This window comes from Triturus cristatus, chromosome 8, assembly GCF_964204655.1.
Source record: "Triturus cristatus chromosome 8, aTriCri1.1, whole genome shotgun sequence".
NCBI lineage: Eukaryota > Metazoa > Chordata > Amphibia > Caudata > Salamandridae > Triturus > Triturus cristatus.
Window position 1 is genome coordinate 1,144,453,887 of NC_140591.1, and position 12,096 is coordinate 1,144,465,982.

Here is a 12,096-nt window from a genome sequence, read left to right on the forward strand (position 1 = left end):
TATAGAACTGATGTGCCTACTTACTTGATGCATATGTATTGTCTCTCCAACATTACTTAGAAGAGTTGACTTTTAATAGCACACTTGATTGAAAGGTATTGTCCCCTCTATATTTATTTAACTCTGTTTATATTACTTTGTATGTAAAAACCCCCTTAGCATCTCTGTTTTCCATCATTTCTTGGTGGTCGGTTGTGCTATATCTGCACCCTCTTGATATCATTTCTCTTGCATCACCGGTGATCCTCTATTTTCTCGTTGATATTTTGAATGCTTTTACTTTGTCTTGATTCTATCTCGTTGGGTGCACCACGGTCTTATCCATCCAAAGCAACCCACCAGGTTGGTTTCATGTATTCTATATATTATCCTCTTTTGAATCTGGGCCCCCTGACTTGTACTTTGGATTTTTATCCTTTAGCCTCTATGTGACTTTAGTGACTTTTTTGTACCTTTGAGAGCGCTGAAGGAGATACTATGATGTTAATACACTGTGAACAGAATGTTCTTTCAAAATGTTGATTCCTTGATGTATTGTTTCTTTTTTTCATGACTCAATAATAGGTTTCTCCTGTGTTGTCCCACACGCCTTTTATCACCGTTGCCCTGATGAAGGTGTAGCTCTGTATGGGCAAACACCGAAACGTGCGTTGGCTCTTACCTTCTCGTGCCCACCAGAAGACTCCATCTGCCCTTATGAACTGGGAGCGCACAAGCTTGTTATTTTGCCAAATTCATATACTGCTGATGTCATTTTTAAATGTAATTGAAAATGAATGTGTATAACTGCTGTACATATGTTTGTTTCATTCTATATATGAGTATGATGTCTGATTGAGTGTGTTTATGTTTGTTTTATATGTGGGATTTCCGTTCAGGTGTAAAAATTGGATTGTATGTTATATTGTTTATCCTTTGTGCAAAGATTATCATCTTGACCATTGTCTTTGAAATAAATTTCGTTTTGGTATTTCCCTTTTGTCCTTTTTATCTTCTCGAGTCTGTCTTGGCCCATGGCTCTTTTCTATAAATCTGACCCATGATTGGGCATAGTGTAATTAGTTCAGTGTAGACAGTGGGTTTTCTTCCCTCCTTTTGATAGCAGCAATTTATAATCAGAATGCATATTGTTCAATTAATAAGCAATCAAGTTTGATCAAATTTGACAAAGCAGAGGACAACCCACCATTCGATTGTCTCACAAGGCAGGACAAAGGAAACGTTAGTCATCCCTCTGAAAGAGCACACTAAAAATGTCTTACTCTGCTCTCACCTGTGCTAAAACCACATGAGCTTTATTATTTTACACAACTACATTCAGTTTTCAAGAAGACTATCCAATCAGTTTTAAGCAAAATGAAACAATTACATTCTCAATATGTCCTCATGTTTTCTCACAATATAAGCTTCTATCTGCACCCTTCAGACTTAGATAAGTCTGGATAAGCTACGTGGACTAATCTGCACACCACAGGTGTCTCTTGAATGTCATAGTCATTAAAACAACATTCCACGATAATCACAAAGAAAAGAAATCATTTCTTCACATATGAAAGAAGAAAAAGAACATTTGATACATAGAACTCCAGCGTGCCTAGAAATAAAGTGTTCACATGTGACAAAGCAAAGATGGCATCTAACATTAACTAATTTTGATATTCAGGCCTCCATTAGATATAGTGAAACTAAGCATGAATATACATAATTTCTCTCTACAAATATCCATGGAAATCATTTAGGGGTCGACAGGAGTGGCACTTGAGACCACCTGCTTGCCCCTTCCAAACCCTGGCACTGCTTTTGCAACCCCTGGCCTCAGAGGTTGCAAAATCAGTGCGAGAATACAGGGACAGCTTGTTCTTTAGGTTGTTGATGTTCAGCATTTGTCTACAGCCCTTTCTTAGTTACACTAAAAGTGAATAATAAGTTATTATTCACTATTAGTGTAATAGAAGATGGAGCACTAGAACCTGGAACTAGACTTTTGCTGGCAGAATTGGTAAGAAGAGCAATGTTTTTAAATGTTTATTGTGTTCATGTTTGGGGATGGTAGTTTTGTGAGACGGCATATCTGTATGAACATGTATCTCTGTTGTGTGAGCATGTATGTGTAGGTGAAAGCGAGTGGGTCAGAAACAGTAGCAGGTATTGAGTGAGAATGAGACTCAGTAAAGGAGTATAAGAGAGTCAGAATGAGTTAGAGTAAGAGTGACTGTAAGTGAATGTGAGTAGATGAATGAGAATAAATGATTAAGAATGAGTTTGAGGGAGTATTTGAGAGTGAGTCACAATGAGTGTAATTGCGAGTGAGAATAAGTGAGAGTATCAGTGAGTGCAAGTGGTTGTGAGTAGGTGGGAAAGTGTGAGTGAGTGACACTAAGAGTAAATGTGAGTGAGCTAGTTTGAATGAATTATGGAGAATGAGTGAGTAAGACTGAGAATAAATGAGTGTTTGGGAATAATGGAGTGAGAGTTTGGGTGAGAGTGGGCGAATGAGAAAGTATGAGATGATCCAAGTAAGAATGAGTAAGTGAGAATAAGCAAGAAAGAGTGAGTGAAAGAGAGTGAGAACGAATGAGTGTAAGTGAGTGAAAATAAATGAGAAGGAAATAGAATAAGTATAAGTGAGTTATAGGAGAATTAGTAAGAATGTAGTATTATGCTTGAGAATTATACGGTTGGCCATAGCATACCGAAAGTCATTCTTGGTTTAGTGAGTCACCCATGGCAAAATACTGACACTGGTATGTTGCAGGTGATTCTTAGCTGAAAAGGCACCTTTCACAAAATACTGGTAATGGAATACTGGAGGTAATTCTTGGCATGATGAGCACCTATGGTATAATACTGGCACTGGCATAGTAGAGGTATACCTTGGCATATGGGTTACCAGTGGCAAAGTTCTGGCACTGGCATAGCGTATGTGATATTTGACATAAGGTCATCCATGGGATATAAGGGGAGTCCATGACAAAACAATGGCCCTGGCACAGTGTAGATAATTGTTGTCATATAGTGGTAGTCAAAACGCATTTTGAAAAAAATGAGGTACACTCCTGAGGTGCATCAGGTTTTATTGGCTCTGCAAATTGTGAAAAGACTTCAATTTTTAATGAGAACCTTTTCAGAGCTGAAGGCATTTTAGCAAATGTGTGTGAACATTGTGCTTTAAATGCACCATATGACCCATTTTTTTTTTATGTGCTTGGGGAAGTTCCTCCTTGAGCCCTACTAGATGAGGTCCGGCTCACTCGCTTAACTTGTCAGGAAAAGCATTACGCACCACCGCTTTCAAAGATTATGGTGGCATCGTAATATATGTGGTTTCTAACACAGACATTTTCTGTGTTGTGTTGTTATAATCATGTATTTACTATGGAACTTCAGCAATTCAATAATCTTGGTAGCAACAGGGTTAAGGTCATGTGACTTCCCTTTCTGGGATCGCAGGTCATATGATATCACTTCCTGTTCCTGTGATGTCATTAAGTTGAAAGGATGTGTGATGTCACTTCAATTATCCCTGACATTTTAGTAATTGCATTTTTAAAAAGTAGTAGGGACTCTGGCCCTATACTAATGAAGGCTATATGGGTAAAGAGACCTGGGTTTTAGATGTCGTCTTAATGTGTCTGGTTATTGATTGTCTTTTCCTTTCCTTTTCTTTTCCATTGATATATTTGTGATGTTAATTTTATAATTCAATAATGTTTATGGGTTTTAATGTCTAATAAACAAATGTCAACCCTTAGTAATAGTAGTTCAACACATTTGATATTAAAACAAAATTTCACTAATAGCACGGTGTAAACACAAAAAAAAATCTGTTCTTTTTCTAAAAGATTTTGCGTAAATTGGCTACTGGTGCACCCTTGTAGGTCCCTAGAAAATGGTACTAAGGTACTCAAGGCATAGGTACACCAGGGGTCTCCCATGGGCTGCAGCATGTATTGTGCCACCCATGGGAGTCCACTTAAACTGTAACTACAGGCCTGCCATTGCAGTCTGTGTGAGTTGGTGCTTGCACCTCTCATGACAGATATATGTTTCCTTTTATCTTTGTTCACTGCACTTAAAACCTATAAGTCACCCCTATGGCAGGCTCTTCAGTTCTGAGGGCGGGGTGCTTGGTTGTAAGTTTGAGGGTGCCCCTGCATGAGGGCAACACCCCTACAAACCCCTGAGTCGATTCTCCAGGCTTTGCAAGTGAGGTCTGCCGTTTTAATGCATAAAGTGGACATTAGTCATTACCAGATGTCTAACTATATAGTGGCTGCACCGAACCCGGTCATGTTTGGTATCAAACAAGTTGGAAACATACCCCAACACTGATTCCATTGTTGGAAGTATGATGCTATGCACTGGGTGGCTCTCTTGGGTACCCCATGTACTCCCGGTCACAGACTTTCATGGTCTGCCAGTAAGCTAGTGCTGCTGCCGACCATGGTTCTGTCCTCTTGCTGCTGAGCCAAGTTCGAGCAAGGGAAGGCAGAACAACAGGTTTCCTGTCACAGGGAGGTGTGACCACCTCCCAGACAAGACTTAGTGCATAGGTCTAGGGTGGGGGCACTTGCCAGCACCACCAGACTACTTTGAAGGGCATATTTCATGCTCTCCTTTCATGCTGGACACTTTGAATTCATTGGACTTTGAATGGATCCGAGACTGCACCAAGAAAGACACCTGCTGCTCCTGTTCTCACTGTTCTTCAAGTCTTGTTCATTCTCTGTGACTGTGCTTCATCCAGGTTATTCGACAGACCTGTGGGCATCCAGGACACCCAACAAAATATCCCTTGAAGTCCAGGAGTCACTCCCCTGCATCTGCAGCCACCACAACAAAGCTACCGGGTCTGCTGCTACTGTCGTCATACGGACTTTCTGAGGCTCAGCAACACAGATGGTGGTTCTGCAACTCCCTCAATGCCTGACCTTTTCTCTCTGCAATTTTGAGGCCAGTATCCATTGTCGGAATCGCTGAGACCGAATCCCTGTGCACTGCGTCAACTTGACGTTGCCTCAGCTATGGCTCTACACTCCAGAGATCTTCAGGCTACAAGAATCTCCAGTCTCCAGTATCTCTTCCTTACAGAGATCATCACCCTCAGAACATCCTCTCCACCAAGGACCTTCCTCCTTGGTGAGCAGCTCGAGGTCCTCTTGTGACTCCTGTGAATTTGCCCTGTGGGCTCTCCTGAGGGTCTTCTGCTGCTTCTGTGGGCTCTACTGTTTGCTCAGGGCCTGCTCTGACTCTCCTGATGTTGGTGAGTCTGTTAAACCTTGCTTGTCCCAACGTTGCTTCTTCTTCGTTCTGCACACCAGTTGCAGCTACCAAGGCTTGTTGGTGCCCCCACAGGACACCGACCACTTACTCACAGACATCCAACTTGGGACAGCTTGTGCACAGCTCCTGGTCTTCCTCAGCATCACCTGGTCCTCACAGCTGCAACAACAAGGTCACTGTTGACTCTTCTTAACCTCAGGACATCGGTGAGCATTGCTCTACCATGCCTTATGTTCACCTCAGAGTGGCATAGACTATGGCCCCTCTGCTTGCAGGTTCTTCACATACAGAATCCTCTCTTGGATTCCACCGGACTTTTTCTCCAGAGGCATTTTCTTCCAAGTCTTTCATTGTCATCTACTGAGGTTTCTGACAACTGTTCACCCCCATGAACCTGGCTTTCCTTGTGTAGGTAACCTGGTTTCTGGGGCATCCACAGGCTCTCCAACCTTCTGTCCTCCAATGGGAAGGGCCCTTCATCCGCAAAACTGCAACCGCGACTTACCCATTGACTTCAATTGAACACATGGCTGTGTTTCCACTTTGCACACAGCGTCCGTGGGGTTTTGGGCACTTACCTTGGGTAGTTCCTTGTGTCCCCAGCTCCTCTGAGTCTGCTGGTCCAAGTCCCGTCCCCCATTGCAGTTTGCATTCCACTTTATTAGTATATGGTTTGGTCTCCCTTTGGAGACCACTGTATTTTCTGCTACTCACCTGATTCCATTTGAAGTATTTTGGTGTATTGTGTTGATATCTCCGGTTAGGAGATATACCAGTGTGTTGGTAAGTGTTGTTTAATAAATTGAAGTATTTTTATTTAAACTCTGAGTGGTTCATTTTGATTCAATACACACTATTGATTAAACTGATAAAACAAGCTGGTTTACACTCCTTCAAGGTAAGCCTGAAGGCTGCTGTCCACAGCTACCACTTTGAGAGCTTTCTATGGTTATCACAGACCACTGTAATCAATACAAGGGTTGTCTGGATTAGTGCAAGGTGCATCACTTAGATAGGTGTGCACCATATACTAAGCCAGCCTTCTACATTGGTGGCAGCGGTGAGATTAAGGCCTGCACAGTTTTACCATTTAATCTATTTGAGGGTTACATGAAAAACCATTACTAGATAGGCACATATAATACTTTTGTGATTTAGTAAGTTCTACTGAACTTTTTGGATTGGTAGTTAAGAGTCTGGCACAACCCTTTCTCCAATATTTAGAAGTTTAGTTTTCACTAGGGTAGGTAGGTGCAACACCACACTACACCTAGTTACCATGCCAATAATTGGTGGATCCAGTGAGGCCCCACCCTCTAGATATAGTGGTCTTAAGTTCCAGGAACATAGGACCCTGTCTGCACCCAAAAAATAAAGACAGGTAGCAAACCTAAAACAGCAGCACTTAGAGGCACTCCTGCAGGATGAACTCCAGAATCCTGATAGGTCAGAAGGGCAGGACAATGTGAGTAAGGGTGGCGGGGCTCAAGAAGAGTCAGTGGTGTCTCACACCAGTGTCTAAAGACCCCTCACTGGTAAACTCTAATCCCCCAGGGAATAGTAAGGAAGGTACACAGAGAGTCCCTAGAGGTATGTCCCTCTTAATTTCTCCTAGAAGGGTAAAAAGAGCCCAGGGGAGGTCTAGCTCCTCCTACGTCAATTCAACCTCCTCTAAGCACGCCATAGGGACCTCTCTCTCTAGCAAGAGAGAAGATTCCTTAGGGAGAGAATATTACTTGTTCAAGCTTGAGAGACGAAAGCTCAGAATCAGAAAGGAGCAGTTGGCCCTTGATAAGAAGAACCTGAAAGTTCAGAGGGCTAGGAAGAATTTGGAATTAGAATCCCATGGTGGCAGCACTAACGAACCTAGGGTCACAAAACACTCCTTTGATACTAGAAACCTGGGCAGGATAATCCCTCCTTATCAGGAGAGGGATGACATCCATAAATGGATCCCTGCTTTAGAGAGAGCCTGTAAAGTTCGGAAAGTCCCTCAAGGTCAGTGGGCAGCTATCCTTTGACACTCCTTTGCTAACAAAGGTAGAGACAAACTTCTTACTGTTTGAGAGGAAGATGCAGATAATTACTCAGTCTTGAAGAGTGCCCTCATAGATGGTTTAGTTTAACCTCCAAATAGTGCACGGTTACGTTTAGGGACACACACCCAAGACTGGGTAGATTTTGTAGACAGCGCTATTAAGGCTTTGGGAGGCTGGCTTCATGGAAGTAATGTGCATGATTATACAGGACTTTACAATTTACTAGTAAGGGAGCGCTTCCTTAATATTTTAACACAATCTGTTCTTCAGTCTGAGCCTTTTAGAGTATTCGTTTCTAATGCCTCAACCCAACTAATCCCACCAGTTCTGGTGGTTGTAGTATTGCCCTGTCCCTTGTGGTGTAGGTGGCAATGGGGTCCTTATCTTGTCAAATTTGGGCAATGTATCTCTCAGGGTGGATGTGAGGCACTCCTCTGCATATATTATCCATACTGTCAACACTGGTTTATCATTGGTAAAGAAGAGTTTCACAATTTCTGGGCTACCACTATGTGGGCTACAAATAAGAGTGGGCTATTCAATGTTCCTCAGCTCAAGATAGGGGGTGAAGTTCGTTCAGCTTCATTTGGCCTAAAAAAGTTATTTGTGGCAATCAAGGTAGCTCAATATTTGTGATTCATTTTATGAGTTCCTAAATTTGGCCCCAACATGGCTGGATATTTTGGCATTCCCACCACATGTAGCTAGAAGTCCCTTGTGAATCACAACCCCTAAAACAACTGTCAGGAGCATTACACATGGCTTTTGGCCGAACTGTGGTCAGATTGCAACATTAATTGGAAAGCATTTGTTTTGTGTTAGAGACATGGGGGGATTTCTTCTCTCTGCCACAGATTTGGATCCTGCAGCCTCGGTCAATGTGAGGGCAAGGTAGGTTGACCATTGTCCTCTGTACACTAGTTGTGTTAGGGGGTAGGTCTGTCTAGGGAGTGATAAAGATGCAAGAGTGTCTTCCTAGTGTCCCTCTCTGTGACTATATACTCCACTCCTGTCATCTCCCTTCACTGAATTCTGTCACTCTGGGGTGTCTAGCCCAGTGTAGGAGTTGTGAGATATGGTAAATGTCTTTGGGGCTCAACTTAAAATCATTGGCATATTGATCTCTAGTCTTCAGAGTGCCATTAGATTGGAGGTGGTCAAGACAAAGCGAGTCCACTCACTGCGGAAAATCTCTTGTAACACCTTGTCTCTTCTACTATCTCATAGGTCTTTAACAGGCAAGCCTGATGCACCAAAGACCTGTTTGTTAGAATAGGTCACTGAAACTAGTACTATCTTTGACCATCAGAGAGAAAGATGTGCACCTGAGATCATGTGGAATTAAAATCTGAATGTCCATCCAGTTCAGTATTCCACTTAAGGTCTGAGCAACATCATATTTAATCAACATACAGCTCAAGTTAAGGCGTGAAATATAGTCTTCGTTTTGAGTGGAAATCCATGTCTAATCATATACATTCTCCCTTAAACCCATTCACATAAAAAGTGGAGAGCCACCTGTTGGCACCTTGAGGCTATTGCAATGAGTAAGGAGAAATGGCATAGAGGACCAAGTAGGCCATTCATTTACTACCATTCTTTCTAAATGCCATACCCTCTTCCCTCCTATGTTGTGTTATGTTATGTTACTAGTTTTTTTTGAGCACATAGACTCTACTCATAGGAATTAGTCATATGCTTGTTTAAAAAGTCATGCTTTTAGTAATTACCCCAATCTCATGTAGCTAGGTGGGGCTCTTATCACTTAAGGTTGGGAGTGACAGATGCGAGGGGACAGAACTCAAAATCTGGAACCTCCCCTTTTCTTGTTTTTAAATATGGGAATTGTGAGAAAGTTCATGTGGATGGATATTAGGTTATTCTTGGGCATGTACTTATCATTTCGGGCTGATATGAAAGTTGTGTTTCTTCCTTGAAGGGATTTAAAAAATGATGTTCTTTGTCTTGAGGACAGTTCTTTGTTCTACAGGAAGTCAGATTCATTTTCCCATCAGAAGGGTAATGTGACAGTGTCTGGGTTGATGGAAATTTAACCTGGCTGCCTGCTTCTAAGCCAATAGGAGTCTGCGATTGAGGCTTTTTGGGAGAGAGAGTGCATGGTCTATCCTAGAGGTGACCAGGGCAAGGACTACTTGGACAAAGGCCTTAATGGTAAGGAGTTTCCTGATTTTCCTGATTCTTCAGAGTTGGAAGAAACAGGAAGAAGTGACCACTCCTAACTGGGGCTTCATGGACAGATTCTCATCAATGAGGACCCAAAGACTTTTTACTGATTTCTTGGCTGTGGGGGAATGCCCATCGCTGGCGGCTAAAATGAGGGACTCAAAAATCATACTTGTTTCTTGATATGACAATTTCAGTTTTTCAGAATTTAACTTTACATAACTGCTGTTCATCCAATCACGGATGAATAGCATTGTGTTTTCAAAGGCTTCCTGAGATTCAGATGAGTTGTTACTCATAAAGAGTAGCTGCATTTAGTCAACATAGTTGTAGAATCTGAGGAAGGGACCAATCAGCAATTTGCTGACGGGTGCATCAGCAAAAAACTAGCTTATATGTTCCACGGCATGTTCTCTCACTGCAATCTCCAGAGACGATTGAGGGAATGGTGAGGCCGTCTGAATGCACCAGAAAGGTCTAAAAGGACCAGGGCGGAAGTACTGCTATTGTCCTGAATCAGTCTGAGGTTATGAAGAGAAGAGAATGAGACCAGAATGGCCGTAACGCCTTGTGCAGACCTGCTTGGCAGCATCTAGGGGCATATTATCAAGCCAGGCGATAAAATTATTACCGCATTAGCGGCAGAAAACTGCCGCTAAAACGGCGATAATGGGCTTGATAATATGCTCTATGGAATTCCCATTGAAGCCCATGTTAAATGTGAAGGACGTCTATCATGGGCTTCAATTGGAATTCCATAGAGCATTTTATCAAGCCCATTATCGCGGTTTTAGCGGCAGTTTTCTGCTGCTAAAGCGGCAATAATTTTATCGCCTGGCTTGATAATATGCCCCCGGTCGGCCACACTCTTGAATAAATGTGTAAAGTTGCAAATGTACAGTGATTTGATGAGTTTAGAAATTAAAGGCAAATGGGATATTAAGAGGAAGTTAACTAGCGGTGTGGGATCAGCCTTGCGTTATTTAAGAGAGTTATGACAAGGCATGCCCACTCGCCCTCTGAAAGCCACCATGGCCAAGCAGTACATGTTTCATGCCCCTTTCTTTTGAGGAAAACAATTAGATCAGGAGAAGGTACAAGACCTTTCTCCATAAACTGTGACTAGTCAATCCTGTCTCAGCAACAATGGAGGAAAGGTCGCTCTCCACCTGTGTAACCTTTATAAGAAATAGAGCAGTCTGCACTCTGTAACAGGTGCATTGTTTAATTAATAAAAACAATTATTTGGTGTGTGTTAAACAAACTGGCGGAAAATTATTTTATATCTGTGTTTCATTCACTTTTTATTGTAGGTGGAATTGCTGCATATTACGCTGGCCCTCAAAACATCAAAAGCTTCTCAGAAGTGGACAATAATACAGCTCACAAAGACTATTCCAATGATGTGGTGGCTCGCGCCCAATATTATAAACAACATGGATTTTAAATAATTACTTGGATCACCTTCCTTTCCAAGTCCATACAGCATGACTCTTTTACATGAAAATGTCTCGAAAAATATTTTTGGGGGAATTCGATCTAAGAGTCATACTTAGTTGAATAAAATACTAGACAATGTAATCTTTAATTAATAACTCTCTCCACTAATACATTTTTATTATTGACGTTGTGGAAAATGGAATTCAATGCTATCTCTGTATGTTTCAGCAGTGTCGGAAGTTACTTTGAAATAATGGCTACAGAAAAAGTTAACATCCTGCGACATGCGAGGAACTATCACTCTGCAATCTAACCTCAATACTTCTTTTTACCAAACACTTTTGGAACAGCAATGTTTACAGTGATGCAAACGATTTACTGGAATGCATAATTTTTCAGTCGAGCCCTGGAACCGGTTACCCACAAAGAAACAATAAGAAAAAGATTATCAGAAGATAAAAAAGCACATTGAGAAATACTTTTCCACAATGATATGCTCCTACAGGTGAGCCACCACTGGAAAAGGTGCTTTCAAAATTTGGAAAGTGGCATTCGTTCTGCTCTCTTGACTTTCCACAGTACATTCCTCCGTGTCAGTCATGAATATTTTTTAATTGAAAAATGCTTGGTTCACAACACTTCCAATTGTTGTACTGATAGAAATTGAAGTCACTTAAATACATCTAATACATCAGGTTTACTTAAAAAGACAATACAAAAAATGAAATAATTTCGCATTAATCACGCAGCCACTATTATGCGTTCCATGAAAGTCATTCATAAATCCTTCATTTACAATGTCCTCACAGACCCCACAGCATTTGCCGGGTATAGGGCGAATCGCATGAAATGTTTTGGTGCTGTTGGGCACGTGGGATATCAGGGCACCTTGCGACCATAATCAGGGGTTGGATCAATTGTGGTGACACATTCTCACACTCGAAAACAGCTCGTCTAGAGTCATTACCACATTGACTACATTGAATTATCCCTGATCTGTTTGGAGCATGAAGTAAAGAAAAAAAAGTGTGTGTCTGACAAACAGTAAGAGAAAGAGAGACAAAATAAGAGACAGAAAAACAACAAGAAAGTGAAAAGCACATTTCAGTTCAATGCATATTTTAAATTGCCAACATCTTTTAGTGAGCTT

At 41.6% G+C, this 12,096-nt stretch overlaps 1 protein-coding gene across 1 annotated transcript in view; it reads left to right on the forward strand.

Moving 5' to 3' along the window:
- LOC146805518 (lysozyme g-like) overlaps positions 1–10,953 on the forward strand; it is a 390,645-nt gene extending 379,692 nt beyond the window's left edge. Inside the window, exon 4 of the mRNA XM_085623805.1 lies at positions 10,820–10,953. Coding sequence (XP_085479931.1) covers positions 10,820–10,953 — 134 coding nt within the window. The remainder of the gene's footprint in view (positions 1–10,819) is intronic.
- Positions 10,954–12,096: the final 1,143 nt, after the last annotated feature.